Genomic DNA, 22,992 nt, shown 5'->3' with positions numbered 1-22,992 from the left:
ACCTTTGTCCGGGTGGAGGCCCATCGGTCACACCACTCTCGGTTGGACCGTATTTACTTATCCCGTTTCCATCTTTCACAGGCCCACTCCTCCGCCATTCGGCCGGCCCCATTCTCCGATCATCATTTAGTCACTGTAACGGTTTCCCTCCGTGCAGAGAGACCGGGGCCGGCCTATTGGCACTTTAATAACAGCCTGTTGGAGGACGAGAGCTTTGTGATGTCCTTCCGGGAGTTTTGGTTGGCCTGGCGAGAGCAGTGGCGTGCCTTTCCCTCGGTGCGGCGATGGTGGGATCTCGGGAAGGTGCGCGCCAAGCTCTTCTGCCGTGACTACACTCGGGGCACCAGCCGACGGCGAAATGCGGCGATAGAGCAGCTGGAACGGGAGGTCTTAGAGATGGAGAGGCGCCTGGCCGCCGATCCCGAGGACCCGTCCCTCTGCGGAGCGTGCCGGGAGAAGCGGGAGGAGCTCCGGGCCCTTGAGGACCACCGGGCCCGAGGTGCCTTCGTTCGATCCCGCATCCGCCTCCTTCGGGAGATGGACCGCGGCTCCCGCTTCTTCTATGCCCTGGAGAAAACGAGGGGGGCCAAGAAACACGTCACCTGCCTTCTTGCGGAAGACGGCCCCCCCCTCACGGGTCCGGAGGAGATGTGTGGGAGGGCCCGTGACTTCTACACAAGCCTTTTCTCCCCGGACCCGACCGATCCTGACGCTTGCGAGGTGCTCTGGGAGGAACTCCCCACGGTCAGCGTGGGCGACCGAGACCGACTAGAGCTGCCTCTCACCCTGGCCGAGTTCTCGGAAGCCCTCCGTCGCATGCCCACCAATAAATCTCCGGGCATGGACGGGCTGACCGTGGAGTTTTACCGCGCGTTCTGGGACATTCTCGGCCCAGACCTAGTCACCGTCTGGGCTGAGTCCTTGCAGAGCGAGGTCCTCCCTCTGTCATGCAGGCGAGCGGTGCTCGCTTTGCTGCCAAAGAAGGGGGACCTCCGCGATCTACGAAACTGGCGTCCCGTCTCACTCCTTAGCACGGATTACAAAATCGTAGCGAAAGCAATCTCGCTGCGGCTGGGGTCCGTGATGGCGGACGTGGTCCACCCAGACCAGACCTATACTGTCCCGGGTCGCAGCATTTTCGACAACCTCTTTCTCGTCCGAGACCTTTTGGAACTCGGGCGGAGAGATGTTCTATCGTTCGCCCTCCTGTCTCTTGATCAGGAGAAGGCGTTTGATAGAGTAGACCATGGGTACCTCCTGAGCACTCTGCAGGCGTTTGGATTTGGACCTCGGTTTGTGAGTTTTCTCCGGGTGCTGTATGCCTCCGCGGAGTGTTTGGTTAGGCTCAACTGGACCCTGACTGAACCGGTCAGCTTCGGGCGAGGAGTGCGGCAGGGGTGCCCCCTCTCGGGCCAGTTGTATGCTCTGGCGATCGAGCCTTTCCTCTGTCTCCTCCGCAGGAGGATGACAGGGTTGGTGCTGCGGGAGCCGGAGCTGCGGCTGGTCCTGTCGGCGTACGCCGATGACGTACTTCTCGTGGTCCAGGACCCGGGCGACTTGGCGCGAGTGGAGGCATGCCAAGCCATCTATTCGGCAGCCTCCTCCGCCCGAGTCAACTGGGTCAAGAGCTCTGGCTTGGCGGTGGGGGACTGGCGGCAGGTGAGCTCCCTCCCACCCGCACTTCAGACCATCCGGTGGAGTGCGGGTCCACTGCTCTATCTCGGCGTTTACCTTTCCGCCACGCATCCTTCCCCGCCGGAGAACTGGCAAAATTTAGAGGGCAGGGTGATAGAGCGGATCCGGAGATGGACGAGGCTTCTTCGATGTCTCTCCCTCCGAGGGAGAGCACTGGTGCTTAACCAACTAGTCCTGTCCACGCTCTGGTACCGGCTCAACACCCTGGCCCCGGCCCCGGGTTTCCTGACCCATCTCCGGAGATTGATTCTAGAGTTCTTTTGGTCAGGAATGCACTGGGCCCCTGTTGGAGTTCTTCATCTACCCCTGAAGGAAGGAGGGCAGGGCCTGAAGTGTCTGTACACTCAGGTCCGCGTCTTCCGCCTCCAGGCCCTGCAGAGGCTCTTTTATAGTGCAAGTAGTTCGGCGTGGAGCATACTGGCGCACGCCTTCCTGCGCCGTTTCCAAGGGTTTCGATATGACCGGCAGCTCTTTTATCTTTCTCCGAGGGGTTTTCCGCGAGACCTCTCCGGGCTGCCGGTCTTCTACCAGGACCTCCTCCGGACCTGGAAATTGTTTCTAACAACCAGGTCCGTGGCGGCCACCGTGGGGGCAGATCTCCTCACGGAGCCCCTGCTACACAACCCCCAGCTCCGTGTGCAGGTGGCGGAGTCCCGCTCGGTGCGCCAGAGGTTGGTCCTGGCGGAAGTTACGAGGGTCGGAGACCTCCTGGACTACGACCGGAGAGACTGGCTGGATCCCCTGATGCTCGCTCGGCGCATGGGGCTCTCCAGCCTCCGTACCCCCCGGCGCGTACTTCAGGAGGTGAAGGCCGCCTTGACCCCCGCTGCTCGGGCTTATGTTAGCCGAGCCTTGTGCGAGGGCACACCCCGCCCATCCCCTACCCCAGGCCCGCCGGACCTTTCCATCGGGCCCCCACCCCATAGATCCCAACACACCCCTCACCCTTTCACTGCAAGCCGGCTGCACGAACTGCAGCCGGTTAGCTTTCAAATTGCTTCACGGAAATATTTATATACACTTACGCTTCACACCCTTCACGCCCACACCCTGGTGTCCCGCCCCGATACAAAGTGGCGGGATCTCCTGCCACCTTTGGAGGGTGAGCAACCTCGGTGGGCCAGCCTGTATTCCACCCTGGTCCCAAGGCCCGTCGGGGACATCAGTTGGCGGCTCCTTCACGGAGCTGTGAGCACGGGCGTGTTTTTGACACGGTTTACCCCCATTCCGGACACTTGTCCTTTTTGTAATGTGAGGGAAACCCTGGTGCACGTGTATTTAGAGTGCGCCAGATTGCAGCCCCTTTTCCGGCTCCTCACAAATATTTTATTACGCTTCTGGCTTCATTTTTCCCCCCACCTTTTATCTATACACTTCCCATTCGTGGCCCCACAAAGTCGCGGGATCTTCTGGTCAACCTCCTCCTAGCTTTGGCTAAAACAGCCATTTACAAAACCAGAGAGAGGAGGTTGGCCCATGAAACGTCCTGCGATTGTGGGGCCGTTTTCCGATCCTCAGTACACTCACGTATCCGAGCGGAGTTCCTCTGGGCGGCGTCCACCGACTCCCTTGAAGCCTTCGAGGAGCGGTGGGCGCTGTCTGGGGTTCTCTGCTCGGTGACCCCGTCCGGTTCCCTCCGTCTGACCCTTTGATTGAGGGGAAGAGCGAGAGACGCCAGCCCCAGCCATTGCCGCTGTGGATACCATCATTCCTGTCATCTAGGAGGGGTCCTATAATACATGGGTGTCTACCCCCCCCTCCCTAAACCGCCCACCCCGCAGCCGTGCCCATCTTACCGGGCACTCTCAGGAGAGGGAGGATCGGTGACACTGGGCGCGGCACTGGGTAACTCGAGGGGGTGGAAGACCACGAGTGTCGAGGAAGCCCCCCCGCTCTAGGCCACCAGGTAACTCAGGAGGGTGGAAGACCACGAGTGTCGAGGAAGCCCCCCCGCTCTGGGCCCAGGCTAGCCTGAACACTTCTCCCTCCTGAAAGCTGCTGTGTTATACCTTCTGATTGCGTTGTTTTGTTGCATAGTTGTTTTGTTTCCTTTGGTAATTCTGTAAGCGTTACCAATAAACTTTCTTTTTGTTTTTAAAAAAAAAAAAAAAAAAAACCTTCCCTGTTACCTTACCCAGGAAAAAGGGACCTACTTAGCCTGTGGCTAATATATCTGCCTTCTATTACTCTCCTATAGCCATCTGGCCCGACCCTGTAACAGTACACACACACACGTACAAAGATTTCCTTACCTCTTTGTAACAACAACTTATGTATATATAAACTAATATATAAAATATATGTACTGTTATTACTGACAAACTGATTTCTAATTTTAAGTGAGGAATATAGAAAAATAGTACAAATGATTAAAAGAACTGAGCATCCTGTAGCACACTAGCAGTGGTGACAAGTTATGCATAGTAGTTATATGATTAGAATGTGTTTATAGAGTGAATCCTTACACCTTTGATTTACTTCTCTTTGCTGTACACCATTATGGTGTATGTTATTTGTTTTAAAGCCATATTTTCTTATGTGCACCAGACACTTACTGCTCTGACTTCTTATTCCTGCAAATCATTGATAAGAGCGATGTAAAATGATGACACGAAGGGAATGGAGAATAGTACAGGAATTGACTGAAACTATATGGTGTGTTTATTTCGTCATTATTTTTCTGTTTATCCCTCACTTTGGTTTTTTTGCACACTTTAAAATAAGTCCATTATCATCCAGCTAAGTCTTAGAGGATAGTGAATCTGTTCTTTGGATGCACTGGCAAATGAATATATTGTGGAATGAATATGAATAAAGCCCTTTGCTCACAGTGAAAAAAGAGTGATGCACAATGTTAGTAAGATCAATATTTTATTTTTCTGTTATATTTATAATTTAAATGCATAATTAAATTCACTTTTTTACAAAAAGGGTAGCTGTAAATAAATTGGACAATTTACAGGAATTGGTAAAATGACAATAAATACATTGTGATGAAAAAGCTTTTTGGATCCTGTGATCCACTTTTATCCAATGAAAATCACGAAAGGTCCTGAACAAGATGCAAATACTAATGGATCTTGCATGTCTTCAATTCTAGATAGATGAATAGGCCCTGCACCTATTGTAGTGAATGACCAAACTGCTGTTCCCTTTGATGAAAACATGACTGGACCCATAATGTGTATTGGATTTATCCATAACATTGTATTTGACATAGTAGCTGAAGACAAGGGAAGAATATTTCTTAGTGATTATCGCTGACTTCTTAACTTATGCAACAGATTATACAGAGGTGAACATGCAAATTCTTTGTGTTATGAGAATCTTTTCTCAGCAGTGTGGTTGCCAGGTTCCCAGGTCTAACCCCCAAGTGCTCTCATTTTCACAGTGTCTCAGCTGAACTAAATTCAGAGTGTTTTCCCAGAAGACAGTAGTTAGGTTTTTGTTTTTTGTTTTGTTTTGTCTTTTTAATGGAAGATGTGGTGTAAGCTGAATTTACATAGACAGGATTTGTTTGCAGTCTGGATGATATTTTGCTTAGCATTCCTATATAGTTATAGGAATAGTTATATATATAAAACCCTGTCTGAATAAAAATGAACATTAATAATAGCCAACACACCAGATAACTTACTTATACCCTATGCCATTCTTTACAGCATGGGCTGCTGAAATTCTCAAAGCTGCAGATATTCTGTTCAGGCAGTATAATTACCATATTATAGTGAAAATAGCAGCAACCTCCATATTAAGGCTTTCTAACACTTCCCATTATAATTTTTTCTTCCAACAATTTTTAAGAGCTCTAATGCCTCCATGGTTTGCAGCAGAGACTTGAAATTTTGCGGAGAGATGGTCCTGGAATCAAACACACATTTTGCCATTCCCATGAAAATGTCATGTTTCTGCAGAAGCAGCCTTAATTCTGGCATATCCTAACTTTTGAGTACTTGACTTTTTGCAACCTTAAAAACATTCTTCTAATGTAGTTTTTTTTGTATATAAATGTATATTTCTGAGGTAATTTTATGAATTAAGTCATATTAATAACCAGTAATATTTGGTGTATAACTTGATATACATTCTCTCTTTGTGTAGTAATAAACATATCTCTTTGATTAAGGTCTGAGGTATTTTTCAGATGAGTTTACTGTACTAGTTCGTAAACAGGGAGCTCATTCCAATGAACAGCGTGTAGAAATGTGCACTTCATCATCACCTTTTTCCTCCCTTTCAACCTCCATGCTGCTTAGGAAGAAGATGACCCTACTCACACACAATGAATAATGTTTCATTTACATTGTACTTATAATAAAGCAACCATTCATCACTTACCCCATTTATTCTCCCTCCTTGGAAATGAATATTTTTGCCCATAAAGTTATTTAAAACAGGACTAGATTAGGGGTAATAAACTCTACCTCCTAAACCACAGCTGCTCTTACTGACTCAGAGGCTGGATAGGAGCTTTTAATGTTAATTTTGTAAATAAATTACTCACTATTGGGAGTTGGGGAGGCTTAGTCTTTCTTATGAGTGCTACAGAGGTTGAGGATGTGGTACTAAGTTTCAAATGGTTGGGAAGCTGAAGGTGCCATATTTGTTGTGCGTATATGGATGTTTCTTGAGGGTGCAGGAGCCAATCAGATTGCAGAGATTTCCATGAAGTCTAGTTCTTTTATTTATTATATAAATTGGATCCTTTCTGCCAGTCGGATACCATTGTGATGGATGGGCTATAAGAACCTGAAGAGAATAAACTAGAAGAAAATCTTACCAAAGGCTCTGCAACTGTTCAAAAACATACCATATATAGCATGCACATATTATTCTTCAGCCAGTCAAAGTGCTGAGGTCTGAAGTAAGTGTGAACCCCATGCTACTGTGGGTTAGTAATAGAACAGCCTGTGTCTGCTTAATTTGAAATAAATTCACAGGTAATATATCATTAGAAACAAGTTTTCTAAAGGAAAGGAAACATGTAAATGCCCTCAAAGCTCACAAGGATCTATCTGAAGAAAAACAAGAACACTACAAACATTATTGAAATTGAGGAGGCAAGTAGAGAGTCACTTGTACGTGTGGTGAGAGGGCTTCATGGTGAGTTAAAGCTGTCAGTGCATGTTCATTGCACTGAATGAACAAAGAAAAATCAGTGACCTGCACAATCACATAACACCATGTTGTTGGACTCTTATTACTATGCAACTAAATGAAAATCAAATAAGAACATAAGAAAACACCCTCGTCCTCAGCTTATTCATATGGATCTAATCTTTGCTATGTTTATTTACATAGGGATTTATTCTATTGAAGTAAAATATTCTGCAGCCACCAGTGGAACAGTGTAGGTATTGCCAACCTCAAACATTCAGAATTGGCTTAAAAATTATGGGATTTTTTAAAATAATACATTTTGTATTCTTTTTTATTTGCCTTCCAGTTTTTGGATCTTCAGAGTTCACATTTTGAAGCTTTTTCTCCAAAGTCATGAGTCCTAGGAACTTTTTTTTAATTGAGAGCTGAGATCCTCATGATTTGCATGTGACTCCAGGAACTGGGGCTCTAAAGAAATAATGATAATTAAGTTTTTAGTAGAATGTTTTAAGATCCTTGATTTACAAAACCCATTTAACTCTTAAGTAACAGTTATGGAATCATTGGTTAAAGCTCCCTAGTTAAGGTTGAGTTCCATTTTTCCTTAAAGCAGGAATTCATCCTCTTTTTTTTTGGTAAGGAAAATGTAGTGTATCCTTCTTAGATGAATAGTCCTTACTCTTTCAGTACAGAATTAATTTTCTGAGAATTTACAAGAAAGGCCATTAATTAGTTTGAGTTAAAACTAATTTAAAATTGGGTCCTTTAAGAAATTAGCATCTACAGCAGTTTTTACTTGGTTCCAAATGATCTTAACAATTAAATAACAGAGACACTTCAAACTTTCCAGATAGTTAAAATGAAATGAAGTCTTTTGAATAAACTATCTTTGAAGAAATTGGGCTGAAACTAAGCTAAGATGTTAATGATTGTGATGTCTAATTCTATAGGCTACAGACAGGCTCAGGTAACTCTTAAATGCACACATTGTGACATCACAGGTAACCCAAACACTTGTCATCTTTCCTACATGTGGATGCACAGTTCTGTTGGTTGTAGTGATTCAGAGAGAGAGACTGGATACATGAGTGAAGAGTTCTCATTGGTAGATGATTTGGCCTGGCTGTCACTGGTTCATAAAGATTCTGTGGCTGCATAATAGCTTGGGCATCAGTGCTTCAAAGGCTCCCCGTGGCACTGCTGTCATGGCTCCGCTGTTCACTGATGCAACACAATCAGGAGAACAGAGGAAGAATCACAAGGGGAGCCCTTCACGTAGTTCCAGTCTCACTAACACAGCTCTCTAAAGTAGTGAGTCAATTGCGTATGAGATTCACCAGTCTGTTTCAGCTGCTCTGGCAATGCAAAGCAGCTGTAAACCAATCTTAAGTGGACAGTGGGCTCTGGCAACCTTGTGCTGCTCTAATATACCAGTGAATCTACCCTTAAAAGTTATTTATAAAAATAGATTTAAGGTGGAGAATCCATGTCAGCAAATTGTTAGATATATTGCATGGTAATGTTATTTTGGGGGGGTAGAATTTTTAGTATTTGTGGATGGTATTTTTATTCATTTTTAAAAACTAAGGATATTCCTAGACAAAAAACTATGTGAAGATGTAGTTAAGTTTGAGAGCACATACCACTGACTTATGGAAAGAAATACACAGCTAAGGTTCCCAAAATAACCTTAACTCTGCCCTGTAGGGACATCATGCAATAAACATACAATTGTTTTATATCTTGCAGTACCAGATTAGATAAAACTGATTTTAACAATATTTTAGTTTTTTTCATATTTCCTGCCTCCCCTTTCTTCCCCTTCTGCCCCCCCCCCGCCCGCCATTTGGCATCACTGCAAGACAGACTTAAGGTCATTTGGGTGCATTTCATATCCTGATATGTTTGGATTTATTTTAAGTGTAACTTTAACTCTGAATTTCTTGAGTTTAATGCATGGGTTTTGGGATAATTAAAAATTCCTGTAATGTTCTTCACCCTTAAATTATTGATATATACTCTCAACTTTAACTCCATACCATAGTTTTTTGTTAGGGAATATTATGTCTCTCCAACAAGGTTTTATAGTGTTGTGTAACAATGGACAAGTTATTTTCTCCATCTCTTCCTCTTTTTCCCACCCTGCCCTTTCTGTCGTGTATTTAAATTGTAAGCTCTTCAGGGCAAGGACTGTTTCATACTATTTGTTTGTACAGGGCCTAACACCATGCGTCCCCAGTCTTGGCTGTGACTTCAAGATCACTTCTATAAAATACAAAATAAATATCTGTTGCTTGGTCTTCATCTGTCTGAGGTGTCACATACTGTTTATCTTATGAATTAGTTAGTTGCTTTGTTAAATTATTCCTTTTCATTGAAAACTATAGGAGGAAAAACAAATTCATGTAGCTTAAGATATCCCCTTTTAATACAGTATAATTTTTTTGACAGTAGGTGGAGGTAGGGGCTGCCAGACACAGACAGACTGCTTTTTAAGTAGGCACATCCCAGCCTAGTATGAGTCAGGGGTAATGCTGGCGAAAGGAACCCATCTTAGAGTTTTGTATTGCCACTTATCACTGTACTATCTGAGTGTGACTCCCAGTTCCCTGCCTCAATCAACAAACCTTACTCCCTTCTCTTGTGATCTAGTGGCATTCCATGGAGTTCAAATCCTTTGAGACTTTTCACTCCTAAAGACATCCTGATACATACATCTGCAAAACATATAAAAAGAAAAAAACAGAGAAAATAATGTAAAATGATACATTATGGAATATAATCTTTGTCATGGCTGCTTTATGGACAAAAACAGCCCTCCAGATGATTGAAATAACTTTTTTTTTTACATTAAATAACTTCTGATATAAACTAAGCATTTTCTTCCCCTAAGGTGGTAATGAAACACACACATGAAAATCCTCTTGAAGAAGCCCATTAAACAGGCAAACACTACTTGGAAGAGGTTCTCTTCTAGGTTCAACAAGGACAAGTGCAAAGCCCTACACTAGGAAGGAAGAATCTCATGCACCGCTACAGCCTGGGGACCAACTGGCTAAGCAGCAGTTCTGCAGAAAAGGACTTGGGGATTACAGTGGACGAGAAGCTGGATATGAGTCAGCACTGTGCCCTTGTTGCCAAGAAGGCCAACGGCATATTGGGCTGTATTTGTAGGAGCATTGCCAGCAGATCGAGGGAAGTGATTATTCCCCTCTATTTGGCACTGGTGAGGCCACACCTGGAGTACTGCATCCAGTTTTGTTCCCCACACTACAGAAGGGATGTGGACAAATTAGAGAGTTCAGTGGAGGGCAGCGAAAATGACTAGGGGGTTGGGGCACATGACTTACGAGGAGAGGCTGAGGGAACTGGGCTTATTTAGTCTGCAGAAGAGAAGAGTGATGGGGGATTTGATAGCAGCCTTTAACTACCTGAAGGGGAGTTCCAAAGAGGATGGAGCTAGGCTGTTCACGGTGGTGGTAGATGACAGAACAAGAAGCAATGGTCTCAAGTTGCAGTGGGGGAGGTCTAGGTTGGATATTAGGAAACACTGTTTCACTAGGAGGGTGGTGAAGTACTGGAATGGGTTACCTAGGGAGGTGGTGGAATCTCCATCCTTAGAGGTTTTTAAGGCCCGGCTTGACAAAGCCTTGGCTGGGATGATTTAATTGGTGTTGGTCCTGCTTTGAGCAGGGAATTGGACTAGATGACCTCCTGAGGTCTCTTCCAACCCTAATATTCTATGATTCTATGAGGCGAGAAGTGGCAAACGGGAGTTTTGGAGGGCATAGCTGCAGATCCTGTGTTTGGACGTAGAGGAACTTGGCAAGTTGTGTGTTTCATGCTTCTGGTTGTTCTCTGTGAAGGTTGGGTGGCTAAGCTGTGGGCCCCTGAACAGGCCAGATGAGAAAGGTCTGTTTCTTTGTGTCTCAGTAAGGCCCCCATGGGTCTGTGACCAAGCCTGGTGTTTGAAGTCTCTGAGCACGTGGTTAATCCCTCCCTCTTAACAAGGGGATTGAGCTGAGCTGTGAGGTTTAGTATTTGTTAGTTGCCAGATGAGCTCCTGAATTGGTGCATAGGAGCTGCAAATGGAATTTTCTGAGGGAGTTGGTAGAAGGGACCACGGTGCCTTGTTTTAGGTGTTGTTCTACACCAGGCAGCCTTTGTGAATGACAAGAAACGAACTTCTTTGGCCCCCTTTAGATGTGCTATGTTTTCCTTTCTGCCCGAAGATGGAAGAAAGTTCTAGTGCACATAATGCTAATTGGTAGCTGGACTGGAGGAGAAGATACACAGTACTTAAAGAATACCTGGTCAAAAAGGGTCACAATACCAGCAAATACAATTTCTGCAATTCCAGCTGGGTTACTAAGCAGAGTTCTTTTGAGCCCTGCTTGCAGAACAAGTGTGTGGGGGAGGTTTTCTTAGACCATCACATTTGGAAATCATTGTCACGGATGCCACAAAGGGAAGGATTGGTGATGGGAGAACTGGAGAGAGTAGAAACTGAAGAAGTGAACTGGCAATTTGTGACCAAGAGGGAAAAGAGAGCCAGGAGGCATTCAACCTTGCTAGAATTATCAGATACTGAGCAAGTCAACTACAAGGGGCACCTGTCTTTGGGGAAACAGAACAGAAAGCTATGGGCAACATACCTGATGGACATCTTTGTGGTATGAAGCAAGCAGCTACCAAGAGAGGTTCTTCAACCTTTCTAGGAAGGCCAACAATTGTCATCAGCAACTTCACATTAAGAAACATGGACAGAGAATTCAGCAACTGGGACAAGAACAACAGTCTGTCTGGATGGATGGGATTATGAAATTTCCTGGCAGGTTTCCACAGGTGGTGATACACATTGGAACTAATAACTCAGCATCACCAGGATCACCAGCATCACCTATAGAGAGAATAGAAGACTTCAGAGATTTTTGAAAAGGAGATGAAGAAGAGGAAATTCCAAGTGATCCTCTCTGAGATCCTTCCAGTCCCATAAGCAGAAGAAGGGAGAAAATACTGTAAATGAACCCTTGGCTGTGCCTCTGGTGTGAAGTTGAAGATTTTGGTTTTGTGGAACGTTGAGTTGCATCCAAGTGGGAGTCGGGGATGTACAAATGGGATGACCTGCATCTCACAGGTATGGGGTAAACTTCTGAGTGGAGACTAAGTAAAGCAGCCCAGAGGGAGTCTAACAATGCAGGGGAGGGTGCATGTCACAAACAAATTGAACTGATTTGACAATGAATGTGAAGAGAAGAAATGATTCATTTACTTATATACCAATACTAGCAGTCTGGGTAACAAGCAAGAGAAATTGGAAATTCTTATTGATTAGAAGAAAACTTAATATAATTACAGGTTTCAGAGTAACAGCCATTTTAGACTGTATTCGCAAAAAGAAAAGGAGTACTTGTGGCACCTTAGCGACTAACCAATTTATCTGAGCATAAGCTTGCATGAGCTACAGCTCCCTTCATCGGATGCATACTGTGGAAAGTACACAAGATCTTTTTATACACACAAACCATGAAAAAATGGGTGTTTAATCAAGGTGGGCCATTTCCAGCACAAATCCAGGGTTTAACAAGACTGTCTTGTTAAAGGGGCGGGGGGGGGGGTAGGAAAAAACAAGGGGAAATAGGTTACCTTGCATAATGACTTAGCCACTCCCAGTCTCTATTCAAGCCTAAGTTAATTGTATCCAATTTGCAAATGAATTCCAATTCAACAGTCTCTCGCTGGAGTCTGGTTTTGAAGTTTTTCTGTTGTAATATCGCAACTTTCATGTCTGTAATCGCGTGACCAGAGAGATTGAAGTGTTCTCCGACTGGTTAATGAATGTTATAATTCTTGACATCTGATTTGTGTCCATTTATTCTTTTACGTAGAGACTGTCCAGTTTGACCAATGTACATGGCAGAGGGGCATTGCTGGCACATGGTGGCATATATCAAATTGGTGGATGTGCAGGTGAACGAGCCTCTGATAATGTGGCTGATGTTATTAGGCCCTGTGATGGTGTCCCCTGAATAGATATGTGGATACAGTTGGCAACTGGCTTTGTTGCAAGGATAGGTTCCTGGGTTAGTGGTTCTGTTGTGTGGTATGTGGTTGCTGGTGAGTATTTGCTTCAGGTTGGGGGGCCCAGACGTTCTTGTTAAACCCTGGATTTGTGCTGGAAATGGCCCACCTTGATTATCATACACATTGTAAGGAGCGTGATCACTTTAGATAAGCTATTACCAACAGGAGAGTGGGTTTGTGGGGGGGGGGAGAAAACCTGGATTTCTACTGGAAATGGCCCAACTTGATTATCATACATATTGTAAGGAGAGTGATCACTTTAGATAAGCTATTGCCAGCAGGAATGTGGGGTGGGGGGAGAGAAAACTTTTGTAGTGGTAAACACCCATTTTTTCATGGTTTGTGTGTATAAAAAGATCTTCTGTACTTTCCACAGTATGCATCCGATGAAGTGAGCTGTAGCTCATGCAAGCTTATGCTCAGATAAATTGGTTAGTCTCTCAGGTGCCACAAGTACTCCTTTTCTTTTTGCTTAATATAATTGACATTACTAAAACCTAGTGTGACAGTTTGCATGATTGGAATATTAAAAACACTGGTTATAGCTTGTTCAGGAAGGATAGAGCCAGGTACAAGAGGCCAAGGGTGGAACTCTACATTGAAAACACATTACCTGTTTTAGAGTTGTGGATAACTCAGAACCATAGAATTTTGAATGCACATGAATCGATGTGCTAACTAACAAAGCCCAGGAGGGAGTACTGGTTGGGAGGGTCTGTTACAGACCACCAAATCAAATGACAGAATAGGATGAACTACCTGGGAAGAAAGAAAATTTGTTTTGTTATTGGGGTTTCATTTTGGGAGACATATACTGTAGGTCTCATTCAGCCAGCAGTAAAACATCATTAGAGTTTCTAAAAGTTATAGATTATTTTCTAACCCAAGAGGTATTGCGCTCAACACAATGAAATTCTATTTTGGACCTTATTGTGATTAATAAAGCTGAATTAATCACCGGACCAGTGATTGTGAACTGATTAATGGGCAAACAGAGGAAACTGCTGACCAGTTGTATACATACTTGGTCCTTAAAAAGGACACAGTCGGGGCTGTGGTGTCGGTGGCCTGGCTTAGGTGTTAGCGTTGGGCGTGGGCCAATGAATCAGGGCAGAAAGCCAGGAGATCAGAGTCAAGTGACAAATTGGAGGGCTGGAACCAAGAGATAGGTGTCAGGAGGCAGGCAGAGTCAGGACACCAGGAGGTCAGGAACAGGTGACAGAACCAGAGGGCGGGAACCAGAAGGCAGCTACCAAGAGTCAGGCTAGGTCAGGATCAGAATGCAGGAACAAGTAAACTGTAGTGTTGCTGTCCATGACAGGGTGGAGCCCAGTTATGTAGATAGCTTCCTGGTTCCCCTTCTGGCTGAAATAGGGCTGTGGGCCCAGCAGGAGTCTTGGAGCTCTCCCAATAAGATCATAGGGGCGAGGCTTGTGTCCCAGTTGAGCTTCCTGGGCCATGGTCCAGCTCCTATCTGTGAGCTGCCAGGTGGAGGACTGGAGTGTGATGACTTCCATGACCCCACAGATTCAGGCTCAAGGCCTGTGGGGCCTGACAGAGACACAGATTGATGGTGTGGTAAATAAGGATGCATGCAGGGCAGTCATACAGAGCAATCTGGATTGCTTGGTAAGATGGGCGTGTTCAAACAAAATGTGTTTTAATACAGCCAAATACAATGTTATACATCTAGGAACAAAGAATGCAGGCCATACATCCACAACGGAAAACAGTGGGAGGGGTGTAACAGTGGGAAGCAACATTCAACCTGTGCTCCCAGTGCAATACTTGGATGTATAAATGGGGGAATAGTGAGTAGGATTAGGGAGGTGATTTTACCTCTGTATATGACATTGGTGAGACCAATACTAGAATCCTGTGTCCAGTTCTGATGTCCACATTTTTAAAGGATATTGAAAAATTGGAGTGGGTGCAGAATAGAGCCACAAAAATGTTTTGAAGGCTGGAGAAAATGCCTTTCAGTGGGAGACTTAAAGAACTTAATCTACTTAGCTTATCGAAAAGAAGTTTTAGTAGTGACTCATTTACATCGGAAAAGTGCCTTCATAGGAAGAAAATACCAAGTTCTAAAGGGCTCCTTTAATTTAGCAGAGAAAGACATAACAATCACTAATGACTGGAAGCTGAAGCTAGACAAATTCAAATTAGAAATTAGGCACAATTGTTTAACAGTGAGGGTGATTAACCACTCAGACACACAGCTAAGGGAATTGGTATGGTCTCCATATCTTGATGTCTTCAAATCAGAACTCGATGCCTTTCAGGAAGATATGCTTTAACTAAATACAAGTGATACGTTAGTGAAATAGAAGTAAGATATTGGGTTCAATTCAGGGTAATTTGGTGAAGTTTAAAACCCTGTGATATACAGGAGGTCAGACTAGATGATCTAATGGTCCCTTCTGGCCTTAAACTCTGCATCTATGAAGTAGTCATCTTTTCATTTCAAAACCTAGGGATTAGTCAGTTTACTCCTGCCTCAGTTAGCACTGTTGGATTGTTTTCTATGTGACTCATTGATAATACATACTTGAGATGTCCTCCATTACTTCCAAAGCTTTTCTTTTTTTCTTCCGTGAGAAAGAGAAGTAGAAAACAGATGATTGATGGCTTTTGCTGTTTGTTTACTAAAAGATGTCAACAGGTATACTTACTGACTTGCAGGAGCTTGTTTCCTGCGGTGTGGTGTTAATCTGAGCAGTGTAAATGTATCTTCAGAAACACCTTTACCGTTTGAGAGGAGACGAAGCATAATGAAGACTGACAGAACAGATTTCCATTTTTGTGTGTGGTGATTTTTGTTTGGTTGCTTTACAATGGTTATAAATATTCACATACAAAGAGCAGAATATTTTCCCAATATTCCTGAGGTATTAGAGCTTCCAAATAACAGCTGATTGTACAAATAGGGCCCATATCAAAAATGAAGAGGTATGTTCCCTTTGCTTGGGGGAAAAGCCTTTAAAATGTGGCTTATTGTTTTCTAATGCAGTGGTTTTCAACCTTTCCAGATGACTGTCCCCCTTTCAGGAGTCTGATTTGTCTTGCATATCCCAAGTTTCACCTCACTTAAAAGCTGCTTACTTACAAAATCAGACATAAACATACAAAAGTGTCACAGCACACTTAGTGAAAAATTACTTGCTTTCTTATTTTTACCATATAATTATAAAATAAATCAATTGGAATATAATATTGTACTTACATTTCAGTGTATAATATATAGAGCAGTAAAAACAAGTCATTGTATTGTACTGACTTCGCTAGTGGTTATTATGTAGCTTGTTGTAAAACTAGGCAAATATCTAGATGAGTTGATTTACCCTCTGGAACACCTCTGCGTGCCCCCACGGGTACACGTACCCCTGATTGAGAACCACTGTTCTAATGTACTAACTAAAGACAGATAACCCTTTATTTATTTGTACAGCCAACAAATGAAAGTGATTCCTCAGAAAGGCACATATCCAGTTAATTTGGGAAAAGGATAATTAGGCATGGGGACGAAAGAGTGGATTGTCCGGCAACATTTACAAAGTGGGAAGGTACCTTCTTTAGATGAACCAAAACACGTTGTTATGGTAATAGTACTTAGCATAGAGTTTTACATGAACGAGTGAAGTATTAACATTTGTATGTACAGTTCTGGAAAAAAAGTAACATGACAGCTGTGATTCACTTACATTTTGTAGGTGTCATTGTTTTAACTACTTAATATTTATGTCGAGGCCTCAGTCAGGATTGAAACCCCATTGCGCTAAGCATAGTTTGTGTTTGTACTGTGCTTCATGCAATGGGATTTCAGTCCTGATTCAGGCGTTTTAATATAAATGTTAAGTAGTTAAAATAATAACATCTACATAATGTAAGGTTTCAGAGTGGTAGCCATGTTAATCTGTATCAGCAAAAACAACGAGAAGTACTTGTGGCACCGTAGAGACTAACAAATTTATTTGGGCATAAGGTTTCATGGGCTGGGTTTTAGCCCACGAAAGCTTATGCCCAAATAAATTTGATAGTCTCTAAGGTGCCACAAGTACTCCTCATTGTTTTAACATAATGTAAGTGGTTGGTAGCCATTTATTACATTCCTGTTTTAGAACTGTACATAAAAATATTAACACCTCACCATATTCATATTAAGGGCATAAAGAATTTAGCCTTTCATAAAACCATATACAAGATGTGGAGTGTAATCCTGGCCCTATAGAAGACAGCGGCAAAATGTATATTACTGCAACATGGCAGGATCTCACCCATAGTCATTGCCCTAGGGACTTTGCAATCTACAACAATTATTGTGTTATGTTAGGGCAGAATCAAACTGGTTTGTACGCTTGTCATTAAGAATTATTTTTATAAAAGGTCCTTGTGCAGAATTAATAAGGCTGGTGTGACAATTGTTCGTGTATCCTTACTTAGTAATTTCCATTCTTTTTAATATTTAGTACCATCTAGGAACATTAACTTTACATTAAGGCCATTAAGGACATATTATTTATGTTAGCCCTAACACAGTAAGTGTAACGGTCATGTTTTTTCCAGGGATGAGGGTACCAACAGACAAGATTGTGAGCATAATTGCATCCAGATCTTGTTATTTTTTATTTTATTTTTGTATTCAGTTTAGATCAAGTAGCTTTTCATTCTTTGTAAATCATTGGTGGTAAGGTGAATTAATTAGCCAGTAGGAGATCAGGAATGGGAGTCAATTGTATAAATATTTGTACCCATCTTTACTATAAAGGAGAAGAATTATTATGATGATGTGTTAAAAACCGTGCATTTCGTCTGCATTCTGTTTCCACATTTGGACATATATGTCATTTTGTATGTCTTGTTTCTACATACAGACTTAGCTCTAGTGTGCTGCAAGGATTATTTTTGGGTTCTGTAAGCCCAGTTTAAATCAGTGTTATATTTGTATACTATAGAAGGTTAAATTAATGTATGAGTGAAGACAGTAAAATTAGTTTTGCACCAGTAATGCTAAGCTGTCCACTAAGCAGTACTTCTCAGAAGTTGTTCCAGATCCTTGTAGTCAATGTAGCACTTCAGATTATTACTCGGTAAACTCATTTGTTTCTTTTGGACCATATTGTCCTATTTCGTAGAGAAAGAGGTAGAAGGCAGCAAGCTCTATGTAAGACTCAGCAGTTTATTGCATAGCATTTCCTCTGAATCATCATGTTGAAAGAGGTGGGGCCGGCAGGCTGGGTTTGATCTTCTATGGGCATATCCCCATGAAACCTGCAGATGTCACAAGATTAGTCTAGATCTTGGGGCATAGACTGAGACCAAGCAAAGGCAAGGAGGTCCTAACTGGACCTGCTCACCTTGTGACATTAAAAGGAAATTTGGTGGGAGGCAGTCTACCCTCTCAACAAGAGAAAGTTGGTGGAGCCAACTATATATGACTAAGATTACAGTGCTGTCCTTGGGGCCCATTCAATTCCCACCAGGTAACTCTGGCCTCATTAACACTGCAAGATGGCCTTCGGTAATTGGCCCATCTGTTGAACCAGATAGGGTTTCCTTGCAAAAGCTAGGTTAGTGACAAAGAAATTCAGGGACCATCACGTTTAGAGTGTGACTTACTATTGTTTCACATGGGGGTGGAGCAGAATTCTGTTTAAAAAGCCTGTTGACTGGATGGAGCCCTCTATGTGGTTGTTTGTGTTCCTGTCCAGTGAGGAATGGAAGGGTTTGTTTGAAGGTTGTAGATGCATCTGTTTATCATTAACCATTGCCTGATACTTCTGTTTTCCTATATGCAATTTCAGTTTTCTTGACTGGACAACAGTGTTAAGTTACTCATGTTTCACCCTACTGTGCACAATTGATGTATGCAGTGGGATGTTAACATCTCTGATTCACAGCTCTTAGCTTTGGTGTGATGGCTCCTTTGAGTTTTAAGGAGCACTTCTTGCTGCAGTGTCTGTTCCAGTGGATAGTCCTTGCCAAGAATCAGGATGATAGTGAAAGACATGGGAATGGTTCATAGATGAATAGATGTTAAGGCCAGAAGGGAGCATTGTGATCACCAGGTCTGATCTCCTGCATAACACATGGCATAGGACTTTGTACATAGTCAGGAATCCTGGCAGCCAGGTAATTATTAGCCCTACAAGTACTTCTTGACTGTCTGTTTGGATGGGGAGCACACCCCTGAGATGGCCCATTTTTCATGAAGTCAGGGTCCTAATTGGGTGTAATTGTCTGTACCCCATGGAGGACCCAAAATAAGCCTTATTTCGAGCTGTCAGTCACTGTGCCCCAATAGGATTTAGGTCATGTGGACAGGTCTCAGAGCTGAAATCCCAGCAGACATTAGCAGTGGGGAATGTGTTGTGTTTAAACAGCAATTAATTAGTAGTTGTTGCAAAAACATATTTGCCTGTTTTGTAAGTTATGCATGGATAGTACTTTTTTTACAGTCAGCTTTAAATACATGGTTCCCGTACACTGGAGAACACTCATGGAAAATTGGGCCAAAATTGTATCTTGCATCTAGATAGTGTATTTCAGTCTTCCACTTTGTTCAGTATTAAGAGGCTTAGATTGGAGACGAAGCACAATCAATTAACAGTTAATGTTGCCTAAGTATTTCCATTCTAATATGTCTTTTTTCCATTGCTTTTAACTTTATCAGACTTTAACCTTTGATTCAGAAAAATGTCAGCCTTTTTTAAGTTTGAGAAGAGTAAGGAAAAATAGCACTTTTCCATTGTTAAAATGGTTGTAAAGAGCTCTGGCGTCCTTGTGTTTTGGGGTAGACACATGATATTTGGCAGGGGCATATGCCTTTCCACTGTCTGAAGAGATGTTTTGATCTGGCAGACTTGTAAGTGTTTAAAAAATACTTTGTGAACACAAGGCTAGGGGTTTTTTTGTTTTTCTTTAATAGACAACAAAGGCTTGTTGGTTGGTTGGCTGAGGTTTTTTTTCCTGTCAATCTACCATTGTTCTATAGCAGTGTACATACGTAAGTAAGAAAGAAACTTAGGTAGCATTTTCTGTCTGTGAAGATATGTATGGAACTTCACTCTCATGATGTCTGAACATGTGTATGGAATGAGGCAGAGCTCTTAAATGCTTGTGGAGTTCTCATCTTGTGTTACCTCCTTCAGAAAACTTCCAAAAACTCTCCTGCTCTGTGACCCATTCTATTTATAATGCATTGCTTTATATTTGAATTGTACTGTACTGCATTGTTTCCATCCCACATCTTTAAGATTGTTAGTCCTTAAAGGCAAGGACTTTGTTAACTGAGGAGGCTCACCTATCTCACAGCAATTAATACATTTAATAAATAATGCCTCATTCCTGGTGGAGATAGTGATATAGTCTGGTCAATATGTTTATTCTTACTGTGTTAACTTTTTCTTCAAATTGATTGTTAATTGTTCCTGTCTACCTAGATTTAATCTGATGGATATTATATTTGAAACTAAACTGAGTTTAATTGCACCACTTTTATGTTCTTTGCTGGGTTTGCTTTTTAATTCCATTCTGCAAAGCAACTTATCCTAGTTTCATATGTATTTTTTTTTCATTTATACTTGTTTTCTTTCATGTGTAGTTTTTATTGGGTACCTTGCAATCCTACTATAGCATCTTTTATTTCATAGTGCTAGTTTTCACTGCAGTGCTGAAAAGAACCTTCTGCTTCAATGAATGTTATTGAGGGGTGGAAGCGGTGGTAGAGGGATCCGTTAATTACATGATGTCGTTTTCTGTACTTTTCCGATTTTTAGATCAACTAAAATTTAGGCTCTGATTCAGATAAAACATGCCTGGAATTTAAACTGCAGCAAAAAGCATGAATCTTGCTAATGCCAGTAATGACTCATCTGGTGAGAATGGCATTGTATTGACAATACAATAAGAAAAAAAGTCTCTTGTGTCTGCTGTCTTTATATATCTGACCTTGGAGAGAATTGGAATTTTCTTGTTGCAGAAGTTGAGCATCTAATGTGTTGCTGCACCTCTTTATTCTCATGTATTAAATCAGAAAATGTTTGTAGTGGTCAGTGATTTCTTTGTGGATGATATATTTTCTGTAATCCATTGATGTGGCCATACAGTTGCATTCATTTACATTAAAAGAGTGTCCCTAAAATGTTGAATTGCTTATGATCAGGAAATTATTTCAGGGCAGTATTCCAGCTCTCTACTAGTACTATTCTCTGCTGTAAAATATAGTTTATTTTTCTGTATTTCTAGCTAAAATAATTTTGTCTTAAATATTTTTAATTTTTTATATGTGTGTGTATAGAGACCTTGAATCAAGCAACACCTGCTAGAAAGCTGGAAGAGGTTCTTCACCTTGCAGAGCTCTGCATCGAAGTATTGCAGCAGAACGAAGAGCATCATGCAGAGGTGAGGGTATCTGCATTCACTATAGGGTAATGGTTCATACCTATTTTGTTTCTCCATGGTGTGAAGGAATTCTGTCAAGAAACATTCTAACTTTGGGTTCTGACAGACGTTTAAGGCAGTTCACATTTACAAAGAAAATGAGTGTTTTGAAGCTTAAGAATAGTGAAGTGAAATAAAACTCTACCTGAGTTCCCATGAATGACCTCCAGGTTTGGAAATTTCAGATTAAAGAGCATAACATCAATAACAGGCGATTAAATGGTATCGAAAACTTTCAGCCTTATACAGTTTTCCCTTCCAACTTTTTACCCCCACACCAAAACAGAAAGGAAATATAACTTTAAACACTAGGTTTCATTGTGTCTTGTGCCAATTAATTTTAACTTTAAAAATAATGACTAGTGAATTAAATATTCACATTGGTATTATGGTTGTTTTGTGGGACTGATTCAACAACTATTTCTCTTTATCTATTTATTTAAAATTTCATTTTAAAATAGAAGAGGTAAATTCAATCAATTTCGTATTTCTTACCCTCTCAAGTCTTTTTGTTCCTTGATTCATAAACTACAATGGACAAGCATTATAGCACCTTTTATCTCTAGGTAGTACCAAAAAAGAACAAATAGACCAAATACATAGAGATTTATATTATTAACATTAATATGATAATCTAGTTGTCTAAGATACAGTTTCTAGGATGTTCTTTAAAAAATCAGAGAATTATTTTCTGGAAAAGCATACAAAGAGGTAAACCTAGATTTTAATGTATATATAGTTATAAATATGATCATTCAAAACATCTGCTTTTAGCTCACACTGTGGAATCTAGTTTTTAGCTTACATCTGTCAAGTGTGAACTTGTTATGGATATTTTATTTTATACTGAAGAAACAGCTGCTTCAATAATTTGAAATTAATTCCCAGGAGATTTTATTCTACACTAGTATTACCACTGTGTTACACTGTAAATGATTACTTAATAAAACATATATATTTTTCTTTGTCTTTTGAGGATGTGTTAGAATATTAGACTTTAAAAACCAAAGGAATCTGATAAAATACCAATATGCAATACATTTTACTGTTTAAGAATTGTGTTTCTTAGTAATTAAATGTAATAATAAATAATGCTTTAAAATTCATTTTGCAAAAAGGTATATTCTATTCTTTTATCTGCCCAAATGAAAATCAGTCCTGCAAGAATACTGAATCTGTCAAATTCAAAACCAAAACTACTGTTTTTGCATCACTTCTTCCTTTTTTGTTTCCAAAAATAAATGTGCATTTCTAGTGAAAGTTTTATAAAATAAACAGAAGTGCAATATTAAAAGGTAAATGAAACAAAAAATACAAAAATTGTAAATATGCACCTCTTATCCCTATTCAAAATATAAACATATCACACTGAGCTGAGGTCATAACACTACAGAAATTATGATGGTGCAGTTAATGAAATGGATTAGTAGCCTCTAAAATTGTTTTAGTAGTATAACTTTTTTTTCTATTCCACAACACTTCCAAATTTATGGATTCCCACAGGCACGAGAGGTATGTGGTTCCTCACAAACAAGGCATCATTGTTTTTCACCATTTGTAGCATGGAGCTGTTACTGTGTCTTGAACATGTGTCATAAATTGTTCTGATCATTTCTGATTTTGTTTTGCCACATTTGTCTCTCTTTCTAGAATCTAAGAACTTCAGTCTTT

General features: G+C 41.7%; 1 protein-coding gene across 7 annotated transcripts in view; it reads left to right on the top strand.

Annotated features, from left to right (window-relative positions):
- CADPS2 (calcium dependent secretion activator 2) overlaps nt 1–22,992 on the top strand; it is a 584,713-nt gene that overhangs the window by 461,913 nt on the left and 99,808 nt on the right. For all 7 annotated transcript variants that reach the window (XM_084638323.1, XM_084638324.1, XM_084638325.1 and 4 more), the window contains one exon: nt 21,179–21,282. In XM_084638323.1, coding sequence (XP_084494449.1) covers nt 21,179–21,282 — 104 coding nt within the window. The remainder of the gene's footprint in view (nt 1–21,178; nt 21,283–22,992) is intronic.

Source organism: Lepidochelys olivacea (genome assembly GCF_965140295.1).
Source record: "Lepidochelys olivacea isolate rLepOli2 genome assembly, chromosome: 1".
Lineage (NCBI taxonomy): Eukaryota > Metazoa > Chordata > Testudines > Cheloniidae > Lepidochelys > Lepidochelys olivacea.
The sequence above is the reverse complement of the archived record's forward strand: the minus strand, read 5'-3'. Positions and strand labels throughout refer to the sequence as shown.